General features: G+C 34.4%; 1 protein-coding gene across 1 annotated transcript in view; it reads right to left on the bottom strand.

Annotated features, from left to right (window-relative positions):
* The window catches only part of Klhl4 (kelch like family member 4), a 170,480-nt gene that overhangs the window by 3,973 nt on the left and 150,472 nt on the right, over window positions 1-16,035 (bottom strand). Inside the window, exon 11 of the mRNA XM_023723783.1 lies at window positions 1,677-1,848. Coding sequence (XP_023579551.1) covers window positions 1,677-1,848 — 172 coding nt within the window. The remainder of the gene's footprint in view (window positions 1-1,676; window positions 1,849-16,035) is intronic.

Below are 16,035 nucleotides of genomic sequence, written 5' to 3'. Positions count from 1 at the left end.
CAGTATCTCAATAAAATAAAATATTCTTTTGGGGCCAGGGAGGTGGCTCAGTGGAATAAGCGCTTCCCTGGAAAGTGTAAGGGCCTGAGTTCAATCCCTGGTTCCGCAAAAAAAGAAAAAAAAAATCTTCTTTTGGGTTCAAGGTGATGGCTCAGTAGAATAAGTGCTTGCCTGGCAAGCACAAGGGCCTGAGTTCAAGTCCTGGTTCTGCTAAATACAAAAAAGAATGGAAAAGGATATATTTATGTATGCATAAAAGACAGCTTGGATAATTGTACTGCCGATTTCTGCTGGTCTTGAAAGAAGCAGTTATTGTCTAAATTGCTTCTTCTTTTTTCTGCTTTTTAATTTCTTACAACATTTTTGAACATTTTTTATGCTTATATGTGGTAAACTAAACTAATTTGAATCCAGTAGTATGCAATATAACTAGCAATGTTGAATTCATATCATTTTTAGTGAAATTCTGTATCTTTTCTAATGTTTTCTTAAAAAATATTTTTATTCTGCTCAATACCTAAAAAGAAAAAAAGAAATTGTAGACTAGATAAGAATATACTGTAGAGAAAAGAGTATAGCATTTAGAATGTTATAGACCTGTGTTTAAGGATCAGATGACCTTACCTGAGTTTCCACTGTCACAATTTTTTCACTTGAAAAATTACACTTAAAAATATCCATCAAAGTATTTTTTTCCAGTTTGAATAATAAATATTAAGAATTAAATATATATAATTTCGGTTCCTCTCTGTTAATTATCATCCACTCTCTTCAAAGACACATAATGAAAGAATGACAGAGCAAGAAGTACATTCTAGTTTCCTTCTAATTACTGATGTTCAATCTTTAGCCAAGTAAATTACACATTAGTCACATATTTGTACTATTGTAGTTGACATAACACCTTCTTGCCTATTTTTTCTTTCATGTGTTTTTGTTAAACATTATTGCATAATGGAGATAACTACATAGTAGAAGTTGAGATATTTTGAGAGTTTTAATGAGCCATGTGTTTTGAGACTAGAGATAGTTGTTATTGGTATGGTCATATTAATACCTATTTATTTAAAACCCAATAAAATTCAGTGGAGCCTGAAGTCATTGTAAGTGAAGATGAGTCTTAACTAAAAATTTGCCCATTTGTGTATATGGTACCGAGTTAATCATGCATCATTTTATTAATCCATTATTGAGCTGACAAACTGTCAGTTGTATTTAATAAATCAAAGGTTACCACCTGTAAGTCTCCCAGAAATGATCATGTGTCTTTGCCGTGACTGAGACCCCTTGGAAGTGCTCCTTTTTGTACCATCCTTGGCATTTGTTCCACTAGATGTTCAGCTCCTTTGAGAAAGCGTAATTCTGTCCTTTTACTGTGTGCTAACATGTTTGAATAACTGAATAAATTAGAAGCAGGGCCATTTATTCAGTCTTTTTAAGGAGGGTTGGAAGACTATTTGTAAGCATCAGCCAAAAGAGACATATTCTCTTTCATGTAAGTACTAAAGAATCCTGGTAAGGATAAACTAGAGCAACTAGTAGTGCTAAGGCACAGATAAAGCACATACTATCAATTTCTCCAGAAGATTTTTGTTAAGTCTTAGAGTGGAAGAAAATATAATTAATTAAACAAATTTAAAGCCTGACATGCTCATTTGAATATTTTATAAGAGTACCTCATTCCATTCATTTTTCTGAGCATCATATGACTCAACAGTATTCAGATAAGCATGGCCATCGTAACCTCCTACCACGTAGAGTTTGTCTCCAAGGGCGCACACACCAACAGCATCTCGAGGAACATTCAGGGGTGCCATAGTTGTCCATGAATCACTTTTTGGGTCATAACTTTAAAAGTTTAGGAAGACAATTGAAAGAGAGAAGCATATCATCTTACACTGTAAAATAACAGGTATTTATAAAATGTACATTTATCTATAACTGATTAACAAGCACATTATAAATATGAAGAGCAGACAGGGTTTGTTTCTTTGCTTGCTTTCTTTGTACTAGGAATTGAACCCAAGACACTGTATCTCTCAGGTAGGCAGTGTGCTTGTTGCATGGCTATATCTTTTGTCTTGTCATATGAGCAACTGCTTTGAAGAGAGAAGTATGCAATATATAAATATTGCTAATCTCATGTTACCTTGAATAATACTTTTAAGGATAAGTACATTACAGAAATGTCTTCAGCCACCAGAGGTATCTCAAGCATATTAAAGCAGTATTTCTTTTTCAAAATGTCATGAATTTTGTTAGTGCTATGATTGCTTTTGAGGAAATTTCACATACTGAAACCTTAATGTAATATCCAAAGTAACAAATGTTTCCTTTAGTATTTAATTAATTAATTTATTTATTTTGTGCTACCAAGGATCAAACTGAGGACCTTGCATTTAGCAAGCAGGCACTTATGTCACTGAGCTATCCCCTGTCCCTCCTTTAGTATTTAAGTTAGGGGCTTTTTTAATTTAATGACTAAAATGATACATGAGATATCTGATCCTGCATAAGTGAGAACTCACATTACAATGAAAGGCGTTAGGAAATGGAGATAAATTCTGTGCAGATGGGAAAAGATGAGCAAAATGAGAGGGAAAGGCAAAGTATCAAAATGCAACATGTATGTCTACCAACAGCCCCTAAGTGAATATATTTATTATGAATTTCACATATACACAAGTAAAATTTTTTAAAAATTAAAGTTAATGTAAACGTAATTGCTTCTATTAGATGCTATTCTTTCCCTTTTTATGAGTATGTATTTAACATACATGATATTTGTTTTTCCTGTATAGAATTATATGTACAAAACACATCTTGGTTCTTTTTTTCACCCCTCTTTTCTTCCTCACTCTACCTCCTGATCTTCTTCCCATTTGAAAAAGATCACTTTCCCTACTTTCTATTATATTTATTTTGTTCTTTATTTCTAATTTGGGTTTCACATGTAAGAAAAATCATACAATATAATTGTTTTTTTTTAATTTTTCTCATCAGGATGTAGTGCCTTCATTGTAATATTATTTACATAAAACTACTATAGATATTCTTATTTTATTTCCCTTCTTTGCACTCTTATGTATCAACACAGAAGTCTAGGAATGTTTTATATTTTAATCTGCAGATAATTGCTTATCCCCTTTTATTTTCAGAATATAGAGTTAAAAAATATTTATGTAGGCAATATTATTTGCAATCTTCACTAGTAATTATTTCATCAAATTTGAATCTTATTTTTAAAGGAGAAAAAAATTAAGAAAATTCATATGATACATTATAGTGCTTTCTGATTTATATATACCTATTTGTAAATACTCAATGAGAAAGTTTTATATTGTAAATTAAGTTTTCATTTATGCAATTCTAAATTATGTATATGTAAATTTCTCTCTCTCTCTCTCTCTCTCTCTCTCTCTCTCTCTCTCTCTGCATTACTGGAGATTGAACTCATGACAAAGAACAACTAAAGCATTTCATGATGACAAAGCCAATCCTACACAGGATACTTAAAGATGTTCTAGAGAGGGAACAAAAGGAAGAGAACTCCATGTATGAGATCAGAAGCAAACAACTAAATAGGGCAAACAATTAAACACAGGAGAAAAAGGAGTAAACTACAACATGTAAATAACTTTTCAATCATGTCAATACATCTCAATTATAACTATCAATGTAAATATACTCAATTATCCAATTAAGAGAAAAAGTGTGGTACAGTGGATTAGGAAACAAAATACAACAGTGTGCTGTATACAAGAAACACATTTAACTCATAAAGACATTAATAGGCTGAAAGTCAAAGGATGGGACACAATACTACATGCCCCAGCACCTCAGAAAAAAGCAGGGGTAGCAATCCAATTCTCAGAAAGTCTCAACTTCAAACCAGCAATGATCAAGTGAAATAAAGAAGGCCACTATACACTGGTTAGGGGAAAAAATCAAGAGGAAGAAGGAACACTTATAAATATTTATGCATCAAATACAGGAGCACCAAAGTGTATAAAGGATATCTTAATGATCATGAAAAATCTAATATCTAATACCATAATCTTAACAGGAGAACTTAAGAGACCCTAATCCCCAAAAGATAGGTCAACAAGACAATAACTTAGCAAAGAAAGAACAGAACTGAACCAGAGCTAGAAACAAATGGACTTGGTGGACATATACAGAGTGTTCCACCTAAACATAACTGAATATGCATTTTTCTCAGCTGCACAAGGGTCATTTTTTAAATAGACAACAATCTGGTCCATAGGTCATCTTAAGTACATGTGAGAAAACAGAAGTCATCCCAAGCATATTATCTGACAACAGTGCAATGAAACTGGAATAAATTACTAAAGATACAAAAAAAAAAAACCTTAAATATATCGAAATTAAATGAAACCCTACTCAGCAACAAATGGGTCACAGATGAAATTAAACAAGAAATACAATGATATCTACAATTCAATGAAAATTCAAGAACAACTTATCGTACATTATGGGACATGATGAAAGCATTTCTCAGAGGGAATTTCATAGCTGTGAAAGCACACATTAGGAAAGCAGAATAAAAACAAATAAATGCCCTAATGTAGCACCTTCACCAACTAGAAAAGGAAGAGCAAACCTAATCTTGAGCCCAAAGAAGGGAAGAAATTATAAAGATAAGAGTAGAAATTATTTCAATTGAGACAAGAAAACAGAAAATTGGAATATATGGACTCTAATTCAATGTGGTAAAAGTCATTTATGAAAACCCAATTCCTAACATAATGCTAAATGGGGAAAAACTGAAAGCTTTTATTCTAAGATCTGGTAGAAGACAACAATGTCTTCTATCACCACTAACATTCATATAGTTCTGGAATCATTAGCTACATCCGTTAGACAAGAGAAAGAAAGGACAGCAATATGAAAAGGTAAAGAAGAAATTAAATTATCTTAATTTGCAAAAGACATGATACTTTTCTTGGAGGACCCAAAAAACTCCACCAAGAAGCTACTAGAATTAATACATAAATTCAGTAGCATAGCAGGTTATAAAGTCAATACCCAAAAGTCAATAGCATTCCCCTACACAGACAACAATCACACTGAGAGGTAATTTATAGAAACAATATATTTACAATAGCAGCGAGGAAAATGAAATACCTTGGAATTAACCTAACTAAAGAAGTCAAAGATCTTTTCAAGGAAAATTACAGTACTCTTAAAAAAGAGATCGTAGAGGATTTCAGAAAATGGAAAGATATTCCATGCTCCTGGATAGGAAGAACTAACATTGTGAAAATAGCCATACTCCCAAAATTGTTGTACAGATTTAAGCAATCCCTATCAAACTACAAGTGACATACCTCATAGACCTAGAAAAATCATTCCTGAAATTTATCTGTTATGAGAAAGACCTAGAAAAGCAAAGGCAATACTGGGCCATAAAGACAAGGAAGGAGGCACTATAATTCCTGACTTGAAATTATACTACAAGGCTACTGTGATAAAATCAGCATGGTACTGGCAAAAAAATAGACCTGAGTATCAATGGCATAGATTAAAAGTCGCTGAAGATACTATGAACACACTCCACCAACTTATCTTTGACAAAGTGGCCAAACATAATCACTGGATAAAAGATAGCCTCTTTAAAAAATCGTGCTGATAACACTGGCTCTCTACATGCCGAAAACTCAAATTTGACCAAGGTTTATCACCATCCACTAAGCAAAAGTCAAAATGGATTAAAGCTCTAACCATTAAAGTGGAGAAACTAAATCTCCTGGAAGAGAAAGTAGGATGAACTCTTGAAGACATAGTGTTAGGAAAAGACTTCATGAATAGAAATCAAATCCCATGGGAAACAGTTGAAAGAATTAACAACTGGGACCTGCTCTTACTGAGAAGTTTTTTCACATCAAAATAAACTAGCAACAAAGTGAAAAGGCAAACCAAATTTTCAAATAAATCGACAAATAATTACTCAGGTACAGGTCTCTTCTCTAGAATTTATAAAGAAGTGAAAAACACTAGGACCCCAAAATTTAAAGACCCAATCCAGAAATGGACATCCGAGACAAAAACATGCTTCTCAGAGGATGAAATTAAAGTAGAGAATAAATACATGAAAAAATGTTCCATATCACTAGATATTCGCAAAATGCAAATTAAGACAACATTGAGATATCATCTCACCCCAGAAAGAATGGCTATCATAAAGAAATCAATGAAAAATAAATGTTGGAGATGCTATGGGAAAAAAGAACCCTTCTCCACTGCTGGTGGCAATGTAGATTTGTGCAACAGTTATGGAAATCAGTGTGGAGACTCCTTGGAAATGTTATACTGGAATCCCATTTAAACCAGCTATTACTCTACTGGGAATTTTCCCAGAGGATATGAAAACATCATATCATAGGGATATATGTGTGCCTATGTTTATAGTAGCACAATTTGTGATAGCCAAATCTTAGACACAACCAAGATGCCCATCACCTAAGGAATGGTTGGAAAAATATGGTATTTTTACACAATGGAGTATTATTCAGCTATTAAGAACAATAAACTCGAAGCCTTTCTATTGAAGTGGATGCCACTTGAATATATACTCAAAGTGAAATAAACCAGACACACATGTGTAAATACAGTTTATTTTCCTAGTATAAGAACTCAAAAGAAGATATACAAAAAGAATATTATAATACAAGTAAAAGGAATGCAGGACCTCGAGGACTGACTAATGAAGAGAGGGAAAGGAGAAGAGCTAGGAAACCTGACAATGTCAAGCCATAATGCTATATGTAGAAGATGGGTAAGGCAATGATTGTGAGAATCTGCAGAAGATTTTTAAGTCCAGCAGTTAATTGGAAAGATTCTCACCCTGACTAAATATACATATTGATACCTGCAATATAAGCAACTGCTCTGCAGATGATAATCTGTAATAGTAGTTTCATACTTGGACTGCCTGTCATTCTGGTCTTCTGAATAGGGGCTGCTTGTCATGACATGCCAGTTGCTGCTATGCTGTCTCTCTGGTAGATGGTTGTTAAAAACAAAAGGGGGGGTTGTGAATAAAAGCAAGAGACAGGAAAAGCAATATTGTGGGACTGTCCTCCTACAAGGATTTATATGGTGAGATTTTTGGACTTATGTGTAAACCTACAAAGTTTATAATTCTTTATGCCATTTTTAAAATATATTCTAAATTTTAAATGTTTTTTATCATGTTCTGAAGGTACTTAAAGTTCAACATATCAATACTTGATGAAAAATACCTTTTCCTTTTTATGTCTAATATGTTTGATATTCAGACAGATAGTGAGTTTAAGCTTAACAGCCTAAGTTGTAAGGCAATAACAAAAAGCTTGTCTTCTGGATGCTTAACAACCTAAGTTTGCAGACCAAAATTAGAGAAAAATGAGGGCCACAAGGATAGCCAACATTTTGGCCCTAGCCTTCCAATGTCAGTTAAGACTCAGAACACAGGAGATCTTGTTCTGTAACATCATGTAACTAGGTAGTGTCCCAAATTTTCTGATCAAGGAGCTTATGGGGCCAAAGAGGAAAGTGATCGATAATGTAGAGTTTGCCTAAAGAGAGTCACATGGAGAGAAAACATTCTCTCAGGCTTTCGCAGAGACCACATTGGCCAAACAATGGCCGTTACTCATCCACATGGCTAACACGACAATGGTTCTCCAATCTCAGGTACAGGATCTCAGGATAAATCCTGAGGGGATTTCACTGACCTTATCAGATGCAAAAGCTGAAACTCTTGTTGCATAGGTCTTGCTTTACCTTGGTCTTAACCATCCAGCACAAAAGTATAAAAACAAAATATAAGAAATAAAGCCATGCTGTTATGTTGAGCTATAGGGGACTCAGGTCCACAATTTGTGACATTGCCAGTCAAGCGGAAGACCCAACACTATTATGGGCTACTGGCCTCTTTTAGATTATTTTGCTGACTTTTCACACCTGTAATATTCAAATAACCGAACTTAACAAAAAATGGGGTACAAATGAATGTCCTTTTTGCACCTGTGTATTCAAAGTGGCTAGAACAGTTGTATAGTTACATTCTCTTAATGAATAGAGTAATTTGTTCCAATTGTGTTTGTAAATCGGATATCATGTCCACATCTTGTACAGCAATTAACCACTAGGAAGAATGTATGCAATATGTTAATTTTTGAAACTGTCCTACCAATTTGTGTTGAAACTGTCTCATTGCTATATGTTTCTCAATAATATTATGGAAAGAAAAGTCACATTAAAGAAAGAGAAAATTAATGCTATTAAACAGCCTTAGAATATTATTTGTATTTTAAATTTATTTATGTATTTCTAATTAGATGGAAGTTTTGTGTATTCCATTCAATTTTTATATTAAAAAATTTTCAGTTATGTTTTACTATGTATCTTTGTACAGCATTATCTTATTGTGTGTATAAATTTTGAACACTTGTTCCATAAGCTTCATTTTAGTTTTTCTCTTCATTTTTGCTTTTCATTTTGAAATTGTAATAGGCTTTATAGTGTTCCCTGTTGTAGAGGATGTGTACCATGGATCTTGTTTAAGGGCTTGTTAGCCCTGTGCGATTGGAAGATGGAGCAAAAAGCCTTGTCTATGAGTAACGTTAACTACCACTCTTCCTTGATAGAAGTCTGGCACTTCTAGCTTCCAGGATCCTCCTTCCCCATGACAGTAAGGTTTTCTGAGTGCACCAGTGGCCCAGTTTTACAAGCAGAATAATGGTCATAAGCCAAGGACTCATGCTGCTGCATTCTGGGTGACATAACTGGGCCATCTTTGGAAGGCGCCAGCCCCTTTCTGGAAGTGACCTGTTCCATGTGAGGTGGAGCAGATGTGTGCACTGGTAATTGGAGATAGACATCTGTGATCCCTAACATACAGCAAGTTCCATATATTCATACAAGTTACACCAAAGCCATTGATTTTGAAGTTGTTAAAACCTTTTTGTGCACAAAATACTTAAACTAAGAAAAAGAATCATATTTTTATTTCAGTTAATATTTTATCTTGACCAGTATATTATGACCAAGTGATTATATGATGAGAAACAATGATATATTTTATAAGGGTCAAATGATTTTCTAGGAGATTCATTTATTTATTCCAGGACTACCAAGATTCTTTATGAAAGAACACAGGAAACTACATTAAAAGATCTACAGAAACTGATGGCAGTCAACCAGGAGTCAACAGACTCTGACACATCTGTGAATGAGAACAGGTGTCATTTTGAAGTGGAGGTGAACAAAAAAAACCTGTTAAAGATCTATAAGGGAAGCCTTCATCCTCAGATTTGGTTTTGAAACCATCTCCTTCATCTAAAAGGAGAACACATAGTGTGACAAAAACATTTTTGGATGAATAGTCTGGTGAATGACCAAGAGAGACTGTCACAAATCAGGTAGTATTTCTTTTTCTTTTCATGAAAGGGTTAATCTGCAATTTAATACTTTACAAAATAAAATGCATTTTTCTCTTCTATCATATTACAACAGATGTTTCATTCTTCCTGACAGTTGGTTTCCTGAAGATAAAGGGAAATATAAAGGGGAAATACCTGAGAAAGACAAATTAGAAAATTCAACATAAGCAGAGGAGGGCTTAGATGTATTTGATACGGAAAATAAAATCTTGAGTAAATAATTTCAGAGTCGCATGTTGATGAAAATAACAAGAAAAGCCACCCTGTTATAAGCAAATGAGGACTACTGTAAGCCATCAACTTACATAGCATTATTAATAGCAACAATATGTTAAGGAATTTGGGAAGAATCACAAGACAAAGAACAAAGTGCAGAATATAGTTTTCCCCTAAATGTCATTCAACCTTGTGTGATTTTCCAGCATTGACCTAAAAATAGTCACACTGTTCATAGCAAAACAGGACATTGTATGTCATGTCTTATGACATTCACATGCACAAACAAGCTAAAAATGAGTGATAATTCCTGCCCAGTATACAAAAAAAGAATTCAAATCATTATGCTAACTTATTTCAACCAACTAACATATCTATAAAAGTGGGGGTATTTTTGGTTTGTTGTTTTTTATTTTCTTAGTTTGTTTTTTGCAGTAACAGCAATTAAACTCAGGGCCTTGCACTTGCCAGGCAGGCGCTTATTCTAATGGCTATCTCCTTGGCCTCAAAAGTGTATTTTTGAACTTGTAACTATATATAGCTAAAGTTTAGACCAGAGAGATTTTTATGAACATATATCAAAGCGAAAAATATAAGTAGGAATCCTGAATGCAACTTAATTTGCACCTTTTTTTGTAAGGAGGACAACTACATGGAAAGAGGAATTATTTAACATGTAAATATAGAAAAACAATCCTTAGTTTATTTCCTCTTTCTAAAGTTCTTATTTATATACGGTGCTACGTTATGTAGATGCAAATGTACCATTTATTAATAAAATTCTTCAATGAAATAGTGAAAATGATCAAAATTGGTAATAAAAACTGAGAACATCACACATGTAATAAATGTTATTCAAAATTCAGCTCTGTAAATTGCATCTCATTTTACATGATTAAGGCTTACTAATATATTTTTGATTTTCTAAATTTGTAGATTAACATATGTGCATTGTTTGTCAATTTGCAAATAAACGTTTTCTTGACATTAAAACTGAAATCATAACAGAAATTATTTTACCTGGATTTCCTTACACATATGTTCAGTGTTTTAATATAAGCACTTGATATCTATTCATATTCTAAGAGGTAATTAAGTCTGGACCTCAGTCCAGATCCTCATGAAGAGTCCATAGATATGATTCTTAATTATGGAACTATTAATATGTTTAAACAATAGAATTCAGGGCTGAGGGAAAAATACTTAAAAAAGCAAAACTGTACAAAATATGTGTTCTTAACTATATGAGCACATTTTCTAACAGGCAGGCTTATACATAATTTTTGTGATCTCTATTAATTTTTCTGATTTATGGAGTTCATCAATAAATCAGATAACTAAAAACTTTAAAGTACGCTATATCTTTCTGAATTTTTTGCAGTGATTTTAAAAATCAGAATTGATTCTTATATTGTTTGGGTATTTCCAAAAGTGAAACATAATTTCCTTTTGCTACACATATGCACACGCATATACATATTGTCTTAAATTATTTATATGCATATATATATATATATATATTTATATATTCTGTAGGAATAAAAGGGGATAAAATTGCTTTGAAATTTAATTATATGAGTTGTCCTGAGGTAATACAGCCAATTTGACTTTAAACTGAAATGGAATGTCAAACATGATTGATCTTATGGTTTGAAAAACTTCATCTATATTGAAAAATACTTTTGTGACTGTCTACTCTTCATTTAACTACAGATGTTCCTTAGTTCTAATTCTTGAATAAGGACTCCATAGGTTTGCAAGTGTCTTTTCTACTTGAAATTATATATATTTCCAGCCTTAAGATTGTGTTGAAATATAAGACTAACAGAGATGCAGTCTTTTTCTCAAAACACAAAAATCAGAACAGATTAACCGTGACTGAGTAGAGAAGCATTCACACTGGAGTTACTCAGAGAAAATACTGTAACATTACAGACAATTGGTAGAAAAGAAAGGGCATATGTCCTGATGCCAAAATAATTTAAAATAACAAACTTGTATATCAAACAAAATATAGGCAAGGAGATTCCACATGGGTGAATATTAAACAAGCTATAGTGGCATTACTCAGAAAAAAATTATCACAAAACTTCAGCAATTGGTAAAAAGGAAGGCTGTTTATTTTAATTTCAAAATAAATCTGAAATAAGACAATATCAGATCTAGAAGACAGGATTTTGGTTAGAGATCACAAAAAGAAAGATTTCTTAAAAATAGGGAAGGACTATACAAGCTCAACACAGATCTGAAAGATGATGGAAAGAAGAATGGTGTAATGTTGGTGAAACTTAATGAACAACTAGTAGACAATGCAAAGCATTTAAAAATCTTGTTCAGAGAAGTAATGACAGAATACTTCCCAATCACATAAAAAGAATTTGACAAACAGTACATGAGTCACACCGAACTACAATTAGAAATGACAAAATATATGTATATCGATGCAAATAATAGTGAAGATTCCAGAATTTCGGCACAAGAACAAAATATTAGAAGGTGTTGGGGAAAATAACCTAGAGTATCGACAAATGAAAGAATCACATCAGATATCTCAACACAAACCCTTAAATGAAGGAGATGTTGAAGTGATGTATCCAGAAAGCGGGTGGTGGTGGGGGACTCAAATCCAGACCAATGTATTGTGCAAATGTATCTTTCAGAATCAAGGAACAAACATATACTTCTTGATAAAAAAAAAATCTAAGGAAATATATGATCACCAAACCACCTACCCAAAAGGTTCTTAAGGGTACTGTAGGGAAGACAATAAAGAGCAAAATTCTAAGAATACCAACAGAAAGAATCCACTTAGCAAGGCAAGCAATTAAATAGAAGGGAAGACAGCGAACCAACAAGAGGAATATAATATACAAAGATAAGCCAATACATATCTATTTTAACTGTGCATCTAAATGACCTTAATTTGCAAACCAAAAGAAACATACTGATAGCATCAGTCAAGATAAAAGATTCAAATATGTGCTTCAAACAGGGGATACATTTAACTTAGAAAGAAATTCCTCCAGTCCTAGCCCAGGACCCCTGAGTGTGGGAGAGCTTCCCGCTACCATGCACCAGCAGGATTTACTACTGGTCCCAGCCCAGGCACAGCATGGGTGAGACCTTCTTCCACCCCCTTGGGATGCCCCTGACCACTCCGCATGACCTCCCCCACCCCGCCAGCCAAGTATGAATTTCTGCCACGTTTCAGGAACGCCAAAACCCAGTCCTAGCCCAGGCTTGGTGATTGTGTGGGAGAGCTTCTGGCTACCCTGCACTGGCTGGACATACTACTGGTCCCTGCCCAGGAGGAGCATGGGTGAGACCCTCTTCCACACCCTTGAGACACCGCCCACCACACCGCAGCACCTTCCCCAACCTGCCCACAGAGTAGGAATTACTGCCACGTTCCGGGAACCCCCAGACCCAGACCTAGCAAAGGCCAGGTGAGTGCGTGGGAGAGCAACCTCTCCCACTACTCCACCTTGTCCATTTCAGGATCAGATGAGGCCGGGCATACAGTCCTGGGGTGAACCCCTGCAGCAGCAATCCTTGCAGAGTGTGTAGAGGATAGAACCACCCAGCTAGATCAGGAGAATAAAATTTTGCCAGAGGGGCACAACAGGATCACCCACAAACGCAGCAGCAAGAAGGAGCTAAGCACAACAGCCAAAATCAAGCCAGACACAGCTGGATAAATCCAAAATCTGTAGATCTGCACCTAAACTTCAGTAGGTGCTAAGTTTATAACTTCAACAAAATTCTACAACAAGGGTCAGAAGACAATGCTACACAAAATGAAGAGAAGGTCAAAATGCAATCTCAGAACCAAAGCCCACCCATAGCAAGCGCAGAAGATATTAACACAGAAAAAATTGGGAATCACACATCTGAAAGCAATGAACTAGTGGCTTCTGAAATAAAGAAACAGCTGCAGAAATGTATAGAGGAACTCAGATTGGAAATGAAAAAAGAAATGCCTGAATTAATAACATCTACAGTAACTAAGCAAATGCAAATTAAAACAATATTAAGATATCATCTCACCCCAGAAAGAATGGCTATCATAATGAAATCAGCCAACAACAAATGTTGGAGAGGCTGTGGGGAAAAGGTAACCCTTTTGAACTGCTGGTGGGAAGGAAGACTGGTGCAAACGTTATGGAAATCATTATGGAGACTCCTTAGAAAAGTTGGACTCGAATTACTACTTAAACTAGCCATTCCTCTACTGGGAATTTTCCCAGAGGATCTGAAAACATCATATCATAGTGATATATGTGTGCCTATGTTTATAGCAGCACAATTTGTGATAGCCAAATCTTGGAAACAACCAAGATGCCCATCTCCTGAGGAATGGTTTAAAAATATGTGGTATTTTTACACAATGAGTATTATTCAATTGTTAAGAATGATAAACTTGAAGCCTTTATATTGAAGTGGATGCCACTTGAACATATACTCATAAGTGAAATATACCAGACACACATGTGCAAATATCGTATACATTCCCTAGTATAAGAACTCAAAAGAAGAAATGCAAATAGAAAGGTATAATACAAGTAAAAGAAAATCAGGATCTCAAGGACTAACTAATCAATAGAGGGAAAGGAGAAGAGCTAGGAAACATGAATAAGTCAAGCCATACAGTTATATGTAGAAGATGGGCAAGGCAATGATCCTGAGAATCTTCAGAAGATTTTTTAATCTAGCAGTTAAATGGAAACATTCTCTCCCTGACTAACTATATATACTGATACCTGTGAACTAAGCAACAGCACTGAAGATGGTAATCTGTAATAGTAGCTTTATTCTTGGAGTGCCTGTCATTCTGGTCTTCTGAATATGGGTTGCTTGTCATGACATGCCAGTTGCTGCTATGAAGTCTCTCTGATAGATGGTTGTTCAAAAACAAGGGGGTGGTGAATGAAAGCAAAAGACAAGAAAAGGTATATTGTGGAACTGTCCTGTTTCAAGGTTGTATATGGTGTGATTTTTGGAATTATGTGCAAATATAAGAACTATATCATTCTTTATCCCTATTTTTAAAAATATATTCTAATTTTTAAAAGTTTTTTATCATATTCTGTAGGGACTTAAAGTTCAACATATCAATACTTGATGAAAAATACCTGTTCCATATTATGCCTAAGATGTTTGATATTAAGACAGATAGTGAGTTTCAGTTTAACCACCTAAACTATATGGTAATAACAATAAGCTTGTGTTCTAGATGGCTAACAAGCTATGTTCTCAGAACAAAATTAGATGAAAAGGAGGGCTGCAAGGAAAACCAACATTATGGCCTTAGCCTTCTAAGGTCAATTAAGACTCAGGACATATGAGAACTTGAACTGTAACATAATGTAACTCGGTAGTTTCCCAAATTTTCTGATCAAGGACATTATTGGGCCAAAGAGAAAAGTGATCAATGATGTAGAGTGTGTGTAAGGAGAGTCACATGGAGAGAAAAAATTCTTTCAGACTTTCACAGAGAGCACATTGGCCAAGGATTGGCCGTGATTCATCCACATGGCTGACACTGACAAACAATCTGAGGTACAGGATCTCAGGATAAATCCTGAGGGGATTTCACTGACCTTCTCAGGAACAAAAGATACAACTCTTGTTACATAGGTCCTGCTTTACCTTGGTCTTAACCAACCAGCAGAAAAGTTTAAAAACAAAGTATAAGAAATAAAGCCATGCCGTTATGTTGAGCTGTAGGGGAATGAGGTCAACAATTTCTGACATTGCCAGTCAAACAGAAGACCCAATATTATTATGGACTACTGAGCAATTTTAGATTATTTTGCTGAGTTAACAGACCTATAATATTCAAATAATGGAAATTAACGAAAATAGGGCATACAGAAAAATGTTCATTTTGTATCTGTGTATTCAAAGTGACTAGGATAGATATATAGTTACATTCTCTTAATGAATAGAGTGATCTGTTCTAATGGTTTTTGTAAATGGGATATAGTGTCCACATCTCGTACAGCAATTAACCCCTGGGAGGAATATATGCAAAGTGTTAATTATTGAAACTGTCCTACCAATTTGATTTGAAACTGTCTCATTGCTATTTGTTTATTAATAAATTTATGGAAGATAAAAAGGAATCAAATGCACAAACCTACGGAGGAAAGCCAATGCCCACCCATAACAAGTGCACAGGACATTAGCTTGGCTCAAATGTATGAATTACTAGCATCGATATTAAATAAGCAAAAGCAGAAAGTTATGGAGGAACTCAGAGCACAATACTTTTCTGAAATAAAAAAAAAATTCTCAGAACTCATAGGATCTGAAGTAAAGAAGAAACTACAGAAACTAAGGGATGAAACCCAATCTGAAAAACACAATG

The sequence above is a fragment of the Octodon degus genome, unplaced genomic scaffold (genome assembly GCF_000260255.1).
Source record: "Octodon degus isolate 3935 unplaced genomic scaffold, OctDeg1.0 scaffold00103, whole genome shotgun sequence".
NCBI classification, from domain to species: Eukaryota; Metazoa; Chordata; class Mammalia; order Rodentia; family Octodontidae; genus Octodon; species Octodon degus.
The sequence above is the reverse complement of the archived record's forward strand: the minus strand, read 5'-3'. Positions and strand labels throughout refer to the sequence as shown.